This window comes from Sebastes umbrosus, chromosome 8 (assembly GCF_015220745.1).
Source record: "Sebastes umbrosus isolate fSebUmb1 chromosome 8, fSebUmb1.pri, whole genome shotgun sequence".
Taxonomy (NCBI): domain Eukaryota; kingdom Metazoa; phylum Chordata; class Actinopteri; order Perciformes; family Sebastidae; genus Sebastes; species Sebastes umbrosus.
Window position 1 is genome coordinate 30,442,049 of NC_051276.1, and position 16,104 is coordinate 30,458,152.

Below are 16,104 nucleotides of genomic sequence, written 5' to 3' on the forward strand. Positions count from 1 at the left end.
CATCGCCGGGCCGGCCGCGCATGCCTTTTAGTGTATGCTCGTGCATGTGAGCGTGCCCCACTGGCTAGCTCACGACAACCACTCTGCACTGCTCTCATATGGCGGTTACAACTGTCATCTCGACCGACGGCGCCGTTGCAGAAGTGTAGCACCCGACCTCTTGTTCCCCCCCCCCCCCCAGGTTAACACTGTTAGCTCTGTCAGCAGTGTTGCCTTTGTTTTCATTGTTAGTGCTGTTAGCATCGTTAGCTGTGACCCGCTAAAATGCATCCAATCTCGCATTTAGCACCTTTAAAAGTACTTGACAAAACACACAGGACCAACCAACAGCTTTCTGTGAAGGAGGAATTTATTTCTGCTTCTATATTAATCTCTTCATGATGCAACCAACATCATAAAGGTTAAAAACAGCAGTACAGTTGAACTGTCTAGAAGTGGGCTATTAAAAAGACTGCATTATTAAAACAGGCGAGGAACCCTCTACCTCTCTAACAGCCTGCCTCTGAATACTACCCCAAAGATAAGCCTGAAAACCAACGTTTTGTCGACACAAATTCATGTATCTGGCAGAGCAGGTGTCCATCATCCTTGTCCCTTAAATCAGCAGCGGTGCTGGCTGTGCCCTGTGTAAGGCGTGGGCTCCTGTTGTCAAAGCAGGTAATCCTCTCTTGATCCTGATTTTGTCACACTGTGAGTGTTGAAAATCCATCCTTGGGTCACAATATTATCTCCCGTGAAAGACACCGCCCTCTCTCAAAGCACAGTGATCTTTTCTTTTTTTCAAAGACTACAAAATTTGTAGCTTTGTAAAAACAGATAGAATATATTTCTACATATACAGTATATAAAGCTTTTTTTAGTAACTAGTAAGAAAAATGACCAGAGAGAGACGTTGTAATCAGAAGGCACAGCGAGACAGCGGCGACAGTGGCGGCCCAGCGAGGAGACTGTAAACATTATCGTCCTGTGTGTGTCCAAGGAGACGGAAACCAGGAAGTGTTTCCAGAAGGCAGTGTGTTCGCCACCGGAGCATCGCTGCTCCTACATTTATAAACAGTGTTGTAAGGCTAAAAACACTTCATGTATGAGATCTTGCACCGGGTGTGTTCGCAGCAGCAGATACAGGTTCTCCCTCTGCAGATAATAACATTGATTGTATTCACCCTCCCACCAGACCAAGTGGTGCACCATCATTATCATTGATTCTCATTAAATCTATAAGTTTGTATTACAAGTCGGCTTTAACTTCATTAAATTACCTCTCTTAAACATCCAGTCAACACGCAGAGAAACCTGGATTTGGTTGAAATGTCGTTATTACTGGAGCGTCATCACCTTGAATGTCCCTCCCTGCTGGTTGAACAGCATTCACCAGTATGTACTACTGGTTCTTGTTTGCCACAACTCCACTGACTGGCCGAGAGAGGAGGTGCACGATCATTGATCGCCAAGGTCTAAAACCGACGGAGACAAGTGGTCCGTTAGGCGTCGTCGTATTTCTGCAGAGCCTCCTCCAGCTTGCCTGTGATCTTTTGGAAGAAGGCGATCTGCTGCTGCAGGTAGTGCTGCATCTGGGCCTTGAAGTCGCGCACGCGGATCTGGTGGAAGTGCTGGATCTCGGCCAGCGTGGCGCAGGAGATGATGTTGCAGCGCTCGTCGATGCCGTCCGCCTGCGCCCGGTCCATCTTGCCCTCCTCCACGTGCTTCTGGCTCTCTTTCACCTTCGTCAGGGCTCCTGTTTGGGGACAAAAATAATAATGAAGATTTATTTTGTTGAAAGAGCTTCATGAGAGCCAGTGCATGCTCTCCAAATGGAAAACACCCACGCCATTTATTTATCAATGTTTAATCATCCAGATACTATTTTAACCAGTGTGGGAAAACAGCACGCAGCGAACCCTAACCCTTAAGAGACTAGTTGTATGTACTTAAATATTTAACTCATCAAACAGTCACCTGACCTTCAGACTCTTTCACAGGAAAGTGAATTATTAATCTCAATATTCTTTGCTATTAAGATTCGAGAGTACAGCTTGACAGTGAATTTATAACTTGAAGGAACTGGCTGAAAATAGTTGATGAACAGTTTGTTCCCTGAGAACCGGAGCCACGTCTGCGTCTATAGTTGGGGAATGTGAGGCGGCCCGACTCTAAAAAATATCTATTACATTAAGTCACTTGAAAAGCCTTTTCTAAACAACCATTTAAGGGGATTTTGCTGGCAGTTTGATACCATCTAATAATGATTGTTGGCAATGTCAAGGACTTAATTCAGTATGAACGTGGGCAACTGCCAATGAAATGTGAACAAGTCTGATTTGTAAGACTCCATTTATGCTGAGGTCACGGTTAAGTAATTTACCGTTTGCTAGGAATGAAATGAGTCTCAACTTACATTTTTCATACCAATACTGCTATACAAGAACGATGCTGTTTCTCTATGTCTTCTACATGGATCATCACCTAGTGGGGCTGCTGACTTTCTGCAGCTTTCTGTAGCTCTAGCCTCAGTTGTTTAGCATGATATCATGTACGTAGCCATCAAGAACATATTCCAAGACTTCTCTTACAGGATTTCACAGTATAAAACAAGTCAAATGGAAACATTAAAAAGTAACTCAGAGACAGTGTTTTCATCAGTGGTCAACTTTGGGGTCTGAAAAGTGAAGCCAAAGCAGAAGTGCCTTAAACTTGCATTCCTTAAACCTTTCAGTGTGTTTTCAGTTCATGAAAGTTAATTATAACCTTTTTGGTTGACTAAGAATGTCTTATTCAGTGTTCTGTTATATTTAAATCTACCTGTGACTCGTGTTACTTCTGGTTGCAAAAAAACAAGACGACGACGGCTTAAAACCAAGTGTGATGACGTTTGATTCTAAAACAGTCATTTTGTGGTTATTGATGAGTTTCAATTGTTCTTTGAGTTTAGCTGTCGGACATTGCATTGATGACTAATTTAAATAAACCATGATAAGTGTAGATGGCACCTCTACTATGCATCTAACAAGAAACTATACCTTGCATCAAAATAAATAATTCCAGCACATCACACTCATACTGAGAGTTTCCACTCTGCAAAGAAGAAGAGCGACTCGCTGTCGTCACTGTGGTGGGCACCTGTGGCACAGCTGAGACATGATGGTTTACAAACCTCCCATTTTTCACACGTATCAACCGTCACTGCTGCTCCCCTCTTTAGAAAAAAAACTCTGCAGAGTTTTGTTTGCTGCAGAATCAGCCCTCAGCCATAATGGTGCCAAGACAAGAAATTAGCCTAAAAGGTCCAGACAGATGGAGTCGGATGGGAGCAGAAGGCCGGGTCAAAACACCAGGAGCAGATGACAGATGACTTATCAAACTGCTGACATTTTCTGAACGAGTAAAGGAAGAGATGTCACGAGCAATGAGTATTGAGTTGAAACGCAAGAGAAACTGACAGGACATGACCTTCTGTCTGATCTCACTACTTAAACATGTTTACATGTCACAGCTGGAGTCAAAGAAAGAAACGTCTCTTTGGGCTGTGACATGAATGCTAATGTTTGTGTGCCTTGTGTTTTTCTTAGAATTTGTGCTTGTCAAAAATGATTTCCAGATTTTTTTACTTGATTTGTCGGCCAAAGAAGTTCAATTTGAAAGACGTGTTTCCCCTTTTTTAAAATTACCTTTGCATCCCTTGCAGCAGAAGCAGGTGGTAAAGCCAGAAGCCTCGTTAGAAAATTGTGATTTTTCAACGTTTTTACAGACCGAACAATTAATCGAGAAAATATTTAGCAGATGAATTGATAATTAAAATAATCATAGTGGCACTCCTGACATGATTTACACATAGACTGTATATAAGAAGTGGATGTAGTCTACGCGATGTCACCGATTGGTTTGAGGACTGCCGTTTTGAAGCCATTTTGGCCGTCGCCATCTTGTTTTTTTGCAACCAGGAGTGATACGAGAGGGTACAACCAAACGCTGAATAAGACATTTTTAGGTCACCAAAAAGGTTATAATTATTGTTCATGAACCGTAAACACATTGTGAAAGGGTTAAAGTTGTGAGACAAAAACACGGACAACTCCCAGACCAGACAACGCCATGGTAGCAACCCCGCCTTAAAGCATCCCCTGCTTTATGGTCTATTTGACTCTAAATGGGACCATAATTTACTAAATGAACATCATACTGTATTGAAGAAGACTTGAAACTAACGATTGAGACCATAAACTCATATTTACAATGTTTACTGAGGTAATAAATCAAGTGAGACGTAGGCTCATTTTCTCATAGACTTCTATACAATCAGACTTGCAACCAGAGGAGTCGCCCCCTGCTGGCTGTTAGAGAGAATGCAGGTTTAAGGCACTTCAGCATTGGCTTCACTTCTCAGTGAAGTTGCCCATTGGTTTTACATGAAACTTGATCTGTCCTTGTCCCTTGTAAATGTGGCTGACTCAATACTTCAGAACACAGAAACCAACACTGGCGTACTCTATGCAGGTGTGATGTTATAGAGTGTTAACACTGACATGTTGTAAATCATACAAAACGTCACAGACAACATGTAGCGCAACTCCACACATGGCGTCACCAGCTGAGAGACAATGTCATCTCTGAGTGTTGGCTTTAGGGCGGCGTGTGAAGGTGCGATATGTGTCCTTAAGGCATGCAGCGAGACTTCCTGTAATGGGCTGTCATGGGATTTTCTCATCAGTATGTGGGCTTAGTCACCACCGGAAAACTTGAAAGTCTGATTCAGCCTACTTGTTTCCTGAAATGTGAGACCACAGAAGACTTGCTGACCTGACCCTGCACTCTTTTGGCTTCTGTCTACCCTTAAAGTTCACAGAAATGCCTTACGACTTCCTTTATTTCTCTGTCTCTCTCTCTCTCTCTCTCTCTCTCTCTCTTCAACTCTCACCCCTAGACATGTAAGGCTATACTGTTCACACAGAGCAAAGAAATATGTCGACAAAATCCCCCCACAAAGTCTGCCCAGTTTGCCCTCTGGCTGTAGTTCCCTCAGCTGCAGTTTAACCCAAATCTTTAAAATGCCTTTAATGCACAACAGACTGAACATGACAGAAAGACAGGCAGAGATAACACGGGGGTGGAAAAGAGAGAGACAGACGGGAACAAACACAGCTGTCCAAAGACTTAAATGCCAATCCCAAAGGTGTTTACTGTACCTTGAAGGTCTCTGGCTTCCTGTGTTTTAAAAGCCCACTAATGGACTAAGATAGGAAAATTGTTACCATGGAGACTTTATGAGAAACGCAAGAGTTCAGTCATTAAGTTTAGACGATGGTGTCCGCAAACTGTAACATACAGAAAGCCACATTGGTTTCACAGCTGCTGCGGGTAATCTTGTAATCTTGCAGACCTGCTGCAAAAACAGAACTACCTATAAGATACTGAGTGATAAATATGCTGAATATTTTCTCATTGAATCGACTGTTTAATCTATGAAAAGTAAGAATATAGTGGAAAATGTGCATCACAATTTCTCCGAGATCAAGTCTTCAAATTACGTGTTTTTAGTCCAAAACCTGAAGATATTTCATTTACTGAAATAAGTCATCAACAGTGCCGGCTGTTCTCATACACCGTTTGTAGCGATACTTACGAAATGTAATACACTGTAATTCGTATGTAATCCACGTAATCGTTCAACAGGAAGTATAAAGAACGACAAATGGCGCGTAGGAAGGAGGTCGTGGTGGATGGGTGGGTCAAAAACTCCGCAGTTTGCCCAGGAGGCTGCTGGTCGTATCCCGTGTGAAACCAGAAGTCAACGTTGATTTATTTGTCACGTCACTTCCGGAGTTTTAAAGCTAGAGTGAAGATACTGGTATCATATGAAACTAAAAAAACCTAATAATCTAATGATATAATCCTGTTAATCACATGCAGTTTGGGGCAAGTCATAGTCAAGTCAGCACACTGACACACTGACAGCTGTTGTTGCCTGTTGGGCTGCAGTTTGCCATGTTATGATTTGAGCGTATTTTTTATGCTAAATGCAGTACCTGTGAGGGTTTCTGGACAATATTTGTCATTGTTTTGTGTTGTTAATTGATTTCCAATAACAAATATATAAAACATTTGCATAAAGCAGCATATTTGTCCACTCCCATATTGATAAGAGTATTAAATACTTGACAAATCTCCCTTTAAGGTACATTTTGAAAAGATAAAAATGTGCGATTAATCACGATTAACTATTAATCGCGATTACATATTTTAATCGATTGACAACCCTAGTTTTATTGCATCTGATGTCTTGTTGCACAACTTCTGTCATATTTGCTGTCCCAGGTTCCTGGTACTGAATGACTGACAGAAAAATACTGGACCCTTCCAGTATTAGAGATACATAACGATGTTGTTGTGTTAATATATGGAGATATACGTAGAGCTACTGATTACTGTCCAACCCCAGCATCACCTACAGTGATTAATGAGGTCTGTAGCATACTGCATTGTCACGCTATGAATAAGAAAACACCGTGATGAGCGCCTCTGAAGAAATCCTCCCTGGGTATACAGAGGTGGCATCAAGCCCTCCTGGACTCATCGGAGGCAGCCGCTTCAGCTCTTACGTAATCCCTGGTTACACAACACCGGGCTACCGCGAGCCTGTGACCTGAACAACCAGCGGCAATCCCCATCTCATCATTCTGCCTCCTCCTCGGCCGTCCAATTCGTGCATCAGAGGACCTTTAAATGGGCTGTAACAACACATCAGACAGACCTGCAGCGTTTGCACAGAAGGCGTGTCAGCTGGAAGGCTGACTCAGCAGGAAAACATGACATCGTTGTAAATCGGTGCTTTCCCTAAATTGCCTGGCATTGTTTTATCACTTCACGTGGTGATAAAACTGTGATGAGATCAGACTATATAGTGATGTGCTCAATAGATAAAAGTAACAAGGGAAAGAGGGCACATAAATAAATGGGGATAAAGTAGGCCACGCCAAAAAGCTTTTCACCAACTTAATTAACTTAATCTTAATTCATCACAGATCAGGCTTTAGCTTTCTTTCCTTTGTGGTCTGTCTGCAGTCGATGCTTGAAAGCAATGTATGTAAATGTGATTGAGGATGTTGCTCTTTTGCATTTGAGTTCATCAACGTGTGCTCCTCCCTGAAAATAGTCTGTTTACTTAGTCTGATGAAGACTTGACATTAAGGCTGTCAATCGATTCAAATAGTTAATCACGATTAATCGCAAATCAATCACACATTTTTTATCTGTTCAAAATGTACCTTTACAGGAGATTTGTCAAGTATTTAATACTCTTATCAACATGGGAGTGGGCAAATATGCTGCTTTATGCAAACGTATGTATATATTTATTATTGGAAATCAATAAATAACACAAAACAATGACAAATATTGTCCTGCATTTAACATAAAAAATATGCTCAAATCATAACATGGCAAACTGCAGCCCAACAGGCAACAACAGCTGTCAGTGTGTCAGTGTGCTGACTTGACTATGACTTGCCCCAAACTGCATGTGATTATCATAAAGTGGGCATGTCTGTAAAGGGGAGACTCGTGGGTACCCATAGAACACATTTTCATTCACATATCTGGAGGTCAGAGGTCAAGGGATCCCTTTGAAAATGACCACAACAGTTTTTCCTCACCAAAATGTAGTATAAGTTTGGAGTGTTATTTAACCTCATCGCTACAAGCTAGTATGATATGGTTGGTATCAATGGATTCATTAGGTTTTCTAGTTTTTCTAGTTAGATGATGCCAGTATCTTCACTCTAGCTTTAAAACTGAGCCCACTCCAACCTAAAAATCACAAGTTGCGTTAATGTGTTAAAGAAATTAGTGGCGTTAAAACAAATTTGCGTTAACGCGTTATTATCTCATTAACTTTGACAGCCCTACTTGATATAAGAGTGTTTTTATCTACTGAATAAAAACACTATTTGCAAGTGGGTGGTGCTCTATTATTTTAGCTAAATTGATAACATGCCCTGGTCTAAAGTCAACTACAAGTTTTTCCTCTAAGAAACACTGCAGGCAAGATCAATATTATCACACTCAGTAAGTGTTTGAACAGGAACTTACAGCAGCATGACAGGTTGTATTTAATATTCACTTGACAAATAGATGATGTGAGCTGTGATAAAAAAAGAGACATGTGTTTCACCTCTACATACTGTAAGCTGCTGGGACATTTTTAGACCACTTGTATGTGGTCAAATGTTAGAATATTCAGTTACGCCCCACTTGTTGAGTTTCAAGGTTTTTCACTTGCAAAAATGCGTACCTTCTATGGTAATCGTCTATCTTTGGGGAGTAAACAGTGAGCGTTTTTGCAACCCTTCCTCTTTCTCAAGAGCCTGAAATAAGAAGAAACAACAAAAGCTTGTCCGAAACTGATATTGTGTCGAGGCCACAGTTGAGTATCAGATCAGGACAAAAATAAAAAGCTACAAAAATAATGGGAAGCTCAATAAGTTTTCTGAAAGTGACGCCAGATATGATGTCGATATCATGAGCTAATATTGTCCCAGTCAAGCTCCACGCTAATGGCTAATGGGGCCCCTGAAGAGGTGGCGATCAATACGGTGATGTTTAGCGTCCCAGCTCACATTTCACTGGTCACCTCCGAGGGGACGAATAAAAAGCCGCCTGGTGTCTGCGGTCCTAATGAGACAGATATAGAGAGGGAGCTAAAAATGGAGTTGCGTTGTTGATAAGCTATGCTTTGACAGGTTCCTCCTAAAGAGAGCAACAGTGATATGACTGCAAGAGATAACCTCTTAAACAGGGGGACAACGACCACTTTCAGAGCTGCTACCGTTACCATTTGACTTTCTGACTGACCTCAACTCTTGATTAACGCTCCACCAACGCATGCATACAGCTCTGTTGAGTCCCAGCTGACCTACTTGGCCGCAGTGAGTTTCTGTGCGACCACTTGTGTTGCGGAAATGTGCACTCTAGTCTGTGACAACAGAGGATGTGGCCTAGCCCCTCACCAGGTGTCTAACTGCAATAAAGCTCGCTTCATAACCGAAGAATAGCACTTGTGGACATTTCCTGCACACGTTTATCAGGAAAGGCGTGTTAGAACCGAGGATAGACGTACACGGGGATGGAAAAAGGAAGTGGTTTTATTAAATATATGAGATGCAGAGAGAAAGGAAAAGGTAGACAAACTCAGCGCAGGTTCATGTTTAAGCTCCCATTTGCACGTTATTGTCTTCACACAATGATATGCAAATGAAATTCATTGTTTATGGCTTCATTAAAAACGACCTATTCTTACTAATTACAGTCATTTCACTGCAGCGTTAACAGTCCTCAAGAGCTGCATGATTCTATAAAACCTTAGAGGTGAGTCGACTTTAGAGCGTGAATGTCAAGTACCTTTGCACAGGGTTATTTGCATTTAACGCTCCCTGGAAACATGACGGCAATTTGAGTAACAAGCAGCCATTCAGCTGTCATGAGCGAGGGAACTTTTAAAAATATTTAATGTAATGCAGGCACATTAACTGCTCCGATATATCACTGTCACTACCATGCGGCATAATAAAGGTTTATAGCCTCTTGCAGAGACCAGCAGGCCTCGTAGTATGAGTGGTTACACAAAGATTCTACTTGCACTTTTTTAACCGTGTTTTTGTCTTTTAATTTTCCTATAAATAGAAATACACTCTTCAGTTGCATAATGATTAAAGGGTAACTTTGGTATTTTTGAACCTGGACCCTTTTTTCCCATGTTTTTGTGCCTAACAGACTAATAGGGACAACAATTACTGAAGTTGGTCCAGTATTGAGAGAGAATGCTGTGTAGACGTAAGCTGCTCATAGGCTACAATATGGTGCTATTGGGGCAAGCTGGCGCCGCCCATTTATGTCCACTAAAAGTGCTTGTTTTTGTCATGACAGGCTCTGATTGTTATGGAAAGAGTCTTGCTCAAGGAGAAGTCTTATTCTGAAATCTGGCGATGTGACGTGTTGCCGGAAGATGACGGTGGAATAGTGGAATACATCCATGGTGGAGACGTGAGTGTTTGTTGTGTTGGAGTACAGAAAGCGTAGCTTAGTGTTATCTATAAGATTTTGTTATGGCTGAATATTTAGATGATTTCCACAATGTGGATGAGGTCTTTGAATCCGATGGCCACCCGTATTTATTTCACAACGAGACTTCTTATCCCTCAACACTGGACCAATTTCAGAAATTGTTGTCCCCATTCATCACTTAGAGACAAAAACATGGGAAAATGGGATCCAGGTTGAAAAGTACTAAAATTACCCTTTAAGGGTGAAAGGAATGCAAGCATGAAGAAAAAAAACAAGCTCAACCGGACCCAAAATAAACAGAGGAACTAAACAGCCTCAGTCCACTAAAAACAAGATGTGATCAAAGTAATTTGGGATTCAATAAGCTGCACACGGCTCTCCTTTCATCTGCTGCAGCCCGGACTCTCCCCTCAGCTTTGTTTCCCAGTCTCCCAGTGTGGTGAGGCCCCCCCCAGTTTCTCTGCCATCTTTTCTCAACACCGTACCCGCAACAAGGTCTTTCCATTTGTGGTATCACATCAGAGTTTCTTATCTGGGGTATTAGGCCGGGCTTATCACACCAGACTGTTTAAATGGCTGTGTCACCTTATTTGGGCTGTGTGCGGCCTACGTGGCAAACTGGATTTGAGCTGACTGGGAAGTTTGTGTCCCAGTGCAGCCTAAACACAGTCTGTCCTGTTTCCCCCCAGTGTTGTCTATTGTGGGCTGAATGGGCCCAGTGTTTGTAGAGGGGGGGGGGTCGAAGTGATAAACAAGATGTCAACAGGCAAGGATCCATGTTTGTACCTGGTAAATTAAATCCTGGACACCGCAGGGGAATCTGACTGGAGGATGAAAAGATTACTTTCCCATCCTTCGTGTGATTTAAGTAAGTTAGAGCACAGGGACTGAACATAATGCATGCAATGAGAAGGATTAGATTATCCTCTATATAGGCCCATCTCCTATATGGTGTCCTATATGGCTCAGTTTCAGGTAGGGGGTTTTCAGTTTCCAGTTGGCAGTGATTGTAAAGATTTCATGGAGGAGGAGCAGCGAGTTCCCTTTAGGTTATCATCGTCTCTTTCCCCTCAGAAGGAAGCAATTGTGCCACATTCCCCCCCACATATGGTAAACAGCAGCGAGAGCTTCGCTCAATAGCTACAGCGCTGTGCCTCTTGCATAACAGCGTTGCCTCTCATCATAGTGACATTTCGCCACACAATGAGAACAATCATCGGGGTATAAGGTCATGTAGGAGGACGGCCTAGATTAGTCTAACATTGACTTTCTGTGGACAATCATTTATGAGGGACTCAGCTGCAAAATGTTATTTTTGCGTCAAGCCAGGTAGGACATTCTCCATCTCCAGAGCACTAATAGATAATACTACTATGTATGCAACATCCCATAATGGAACATCAAACACAGCCAAACGGGTGCCGCCCACTTGATTCAGCAGGTGTGACAAACAGAGGCAGCAGCATGTAGACCGATTCCGATATGCAAACACTGCCTATTTGTTTTGCAAAGTGACATATGTGTAACCTGCTGTCTGCTGTCAACAAGTCTGACACTTAAAACCGCCCGAAACAAATAGCGTTGTTTATCTTTTCACAGCCAGCAAACACACGCATTTCTTTGCTTTAGAACATGTTGATTGAACCTCGGCCAAACTTGTCGTAGAAAGTAATCAGATTTATGATCCCACATGTACCATTATGTTATATTTTATATGTGTATAGGCTATGTGGTGGACTTTAAATTGACTGGAACACTGGGGTTATGAAGTTTTTAATGAGATTTTTCTCTTAGTGTTCCGGGACATGAATTGTGTCTATCCTTTAGCCTACATATCACCTTTGTTCAGTATAGTTTTGGGTTTATGCTGACTAATCTTATTGTCTTTTGTCTAATTTTGCAATAATACTAGTCTTTAATAACAGTCTAGAAGGAATGTAACTAAACATTAAAAGGACCAATGTGTAACATTTCAGGGGATCTATTAGCAGAAATGGAATATAATATTCACAACTATGTTTTCATTAGTGTTTAATCACTTGTAATTATAATTGTTGTTTCCGTTAGCTTAGAATGAGCCCTTCATATCTACATAGAGAGCGGGTCCTCTTCACAGAGTCAGCCATGTTGCTCTGACATGTTTTTACAGTAACACAGCCAAACACTGGCTGTAGCGAGAGTCTTTTGCGTTCTTACGTTACCTGAAGGCCACCGTAGTTCTCTGACACGCTTGTGAAACTGCGGTAACATGAGCTACAAAGTGCAAAACCGTGGTACCGCCAGCTGCTGTCTCACTTCCGTTGCTCCTAAAGTCATGTTATTATGAGTGAGGCGAACAGCGTTGGTTGGTTGCAATCTGCAGCCACACCACTAGATGCCGCCAAATCCTACACACTGCATCTTTAAGCTAGGCGAACGGAGTTACCATGGCTTTGCACTTGGCGGAAAAGTCAATTGTTGGTTCCATTGTAACATCAGCGCCCGGCGGCAAAGCTACGCTTCTGTCATTTTGGACTGAAAGCCACTATCGGACGCCAGTAAAACGTCCGCTTACAAAGTGCCGTGCAAAAGTAAAACAACATTATTTCTATTCTATTGTCATATTCTACCCAAATGGCCTGTGTTGAACAATAAAATATTATGAATGTAATAAGTGTTTTCAGTCCAAAATGGCGGCAGCAGCTGTTTGGTCTCTTTGCTTCTACACTGTTTGGCGTAGAGGTGCTCAGTTGGTTGCAATCTGCAACCACACCACTAAATGCCACCAAATCCTACACACTGTACCTTTAATGTATAATCATAGTGTCCTCAGTCTACTTTTACAATAATACTAGTCTTTAATAATAGTTTAGAATAAATATAACTAAACATTTGAGTGTTCTGATGTCAAAAGACATAAAAATAATAATAATTTGTCTACTGAGAGGCTCCTGTGAAAGCAACCTTATACAAAATGATGAATCAGAGTGTGACAGTGTTGTTAATTTACCTTTCTGGACATGGATGATGTCTGGGTAGTTGGCCAGGTGTCCTTGGTATAGAGCTAACAAATCCATGATGGGATCCAGATCCTTTCTGGGCTGCTCAGCAAAACACTCTCCGATGGCTTCGTACGCCTCCCCGGTGAAGGAGATGGCCTGGTTGAGTCCAACAGAGTACGCCTGCTGGTCCATCTCAAAGGCCTGGCTCAGGACCTTGAATGAAAACCCCACTTTCTGATACTCCTTCTTAAAGCCGGTGATCTGCTTGCGTGCGAACTCGTTGGCGGTGGCGTTGAGCTGCAGGGCGCTGTCGTCCATCCTTTTGGTGAAAGCCTTGAACCCGTCTATCTTGCTCTCGACCTCCTGGAAGTCGAGCGGCGCTGCGGGGGTGCTGATGGTGAGGAAGAAGTTGGCTCCGACCATCTCGTCCTTCTCCGCCTTCCTCTTGCCCTGCTTCCAGGCCTTCTCGTCCGTGCTGTTGCAGGTGAGGAAGTGCTGGAAGACGTCGCACTTGGCCAGGACCGGGTGGCTGGTCATGTGGTTCATCCACCATATGAGGCCTTTCCTCCTCTTGGAGATGAAGTCCTCCTCGAAGCGCCCCGTGGCCTGCTTCTCCGGGATGTGTGGCACTGAAATAACAGGAAACTTCTCCACCAGCCGGGCGTACAGCCAGTCAAAGTGCTTATACCTCCTGTTCACCTGGTTCTGAGTGTGGGTGGGTGTCAGCTTATAGGAGATGTAGCTCTTCATGCCCTTGAATTTGGTCTGTTTCGTGGGGTCGTCGATCGTGCAAGCGAACGGGTACGGGTTCTCCTGCCACTCTGGACCAAACTGACCCATCACAACACAGATCTTATCCCCATCTTTCACAAAACCCGCAGCCTCCCCGAGCACAAACGCCTCTCCTCCTGACTTCACAAAGGTTGAGAACCTGTTCAGGTTTCTACTAACCGTAGCAGAGCTCTTTGCTTGCTGTGCATTACCTCTTGCCATTGAGGATGTCGACACTCTATAAGTGGATGGCCCATTGCCTTCAAAGTCATGATGCCTTCCTCCTGCAGTGCCTGGCTCATCTGCAACAGTAGAGCTGTCATCCCAGTCATCATCCCAGTCATCATCACTCCCTGGGCTGGGCTGCTGGTAGGTTTGCTGAGGAGGAGGAGGTTGTGTTGGGGCTGTGAAAGAGGCGAAACTAGGAGCAGAAGGTTTAGAAAAGTTCTCAACTTTACTCTGAGGCTTGTTAGAGCCATCAAAACCTCCAGGTGGGATGTTGGCGTATCTGGAGTCTGGATAAGTGTCCCCAGATGTGCTGCTGCAGCTGTTGTTGTTGAGCAGCGTGGTGGTGGAGGTGGAGGAGGATTTGGCGTCGTTCCTCAGGATCTCCACGTAGGACGCCGGGAACAGTCCTCTTTCTCCTTTGCTGTTCGTCCCCTCCAACCAGCCGTCGATGTCCTGCTCGCTGTGCAGAGTTAACACCTCGTTCTCCTTCACAGACACCTCTCCGGGGTTTTCAGAGCTGAAGTCGTACAGCGCTCTGGCTCTGAGCGCCATGATTCACCCAGCAGCTGGAGGAAGAGGGGGTAACTTGTGTGTGGCTGGCCGGGAGAGGAGTAGAGCGCAGCGGGCAGCCAGGCTAGCTCAGCCCGGCTGGAACTATACTCTGCAAACTCCTTCAACTTCTCGCAGTGTGAGAAAAATGAATATCCCTCTCTGCAGGATCCAAACCTGAGAGGAAACTGTTTTAAATCCAGCGTGTGAATCTGCAGTGAAAATATTTTCTGCAACAACAACAGTAATCTGCTCCTCCAGTCCCTCCGATCCCAGCCGGACGCGTCTGCCTTCACCACCGCTGAGCTGCAGAGCAACACAACAGAGCAGCACGACGAGCAGGCTGACTAGTCGAGGGAGGAGCTACAAGATGCAGAGATCATCCAACCCCAGACATCACAAATCAACTCACCTGACAGGGACTGCCATGATAAAGCTTTTTCCAGACCTATTGAGTGCTCCATACTCCACAGAACAGACCACAGATGAGGATGATTTGTTACATTTAGAAAGAGTTGTTTTGTGAGCAGGGAGATTTTTTTTATTTATTTATTTATTGAAGATCATTTATTAATTTACAAACATAAGATAAGATAAGATAAGATATTCCTTTATTAAGGGGGATAGTGCAAAAAACAAGATGCATCAGCTAACAGTAAAAAAAAGAGCTAAACAAAGTGTAAGAAAATATGAACCATTTAAATAGAAATAAGTATAAAAATAGGAGCAGTATATACAGTATTGATAATAAACAGACTATTAACAAAATTGCACAAGTGGAAAATTATATTGCACAGTGAGAAGATATCAATGAATGAATGAATAAAATTCCACCTGAAGGATTAAGGCATTGTTACCTAAACGCAATGACACCTCTTAACATACGAGGCACATATTGATAGGAAAGATAACTTAAATTATATAAAATAATATAATAACAGAATAAAAGAGTAGAAAATAATTAAATTTTTAATTTAATAATTAAAAATTTAAAAAAATAACTAACTAAATAAATAAATAAGACTGCACTCTTCCATCATAAATACATACATTAAGACTAAAGTGGTAACACAGGGATATATCTATTTCTAGATTTTAAAACATACTGAGGTCAAAAGTTCAAGTCCCCTGATTGTATTTTTCATATTTAGTTTAGTTCAATTTCCTGTAAATTATACCTAAATTTAATTTCCACACATTAATGTGTGTTATGTCTAAAAATCTCTGTAACAAAATTCTGATGGGGAAAATAATTAACTTATATATTCGATGGAATCAGTCTATAAAACCCCACAATGTGTAAGATTTTAACTGCCGAATGTAAGTGCCTATTAGGCTGCTAAAACCCCTCAAATTCCCAGAAAAGACACAGAGGACATGACCCCAAGTGTCCTCACTCAGTGGTAGTTACAGCCTTGTTGGGAACCAGTGAGCCATGCCCACTTTCATGGCTCAGATGTGTACTGAAGTATGGAAACGCAGTCAGCTTTGACGCTCTTGTTCAACTGGCTGTCATATAGTA

At 42.6% G+C, this 16,104-nt stretch overlaps 1 protein-coding gene across 1 annotated transcript; it reads right to left on the bottom strand.

Annotated features, from left to right (window-relative positions):
- Window positions 1-331: 331 nt before the first annotated feature.
- snx18a (sorting nexin 18a) lies at window positions 332-14,979 on the bottom strand. Its single transcript, XM_037777173.1, has 2 exons — window positions 13,043-14,979; window positions 332-1,735 (listed from the first exon to the last, which is right to left on the bottom strand). Exons 1-2 carry the CDS (start codon window positions 14,583-14,585, stop codon window positions 1,482-1,484), a joined length of 1,797 nt encoding a protein of 598 aa, XP_037633101.1. The 5' UTR covers window positions 14,586-14,979; the 3' UTR covers window positions 332-1,481.
- Window positions 14,980-16,104: the final 1,125 nt, after the last annotated feature.

Bases quoted from the DNA above. Each gene is read 5' to 3' on its own strand.
- snx18a (XM_037777173.1), bottom strand. From the start codon at position 14,585: ATGGCGCTCAGAGCCAGAGCGCTGTACGACTTCAGCTCTGAAAACCCC. The intron at 1,736-13,042 runs GTAAATTAACAA...GTCCCCAAACAG, and splicing joins CATCATCCATGTCCAGAAAG to GAGCCCTGACGAAGGTGAAA.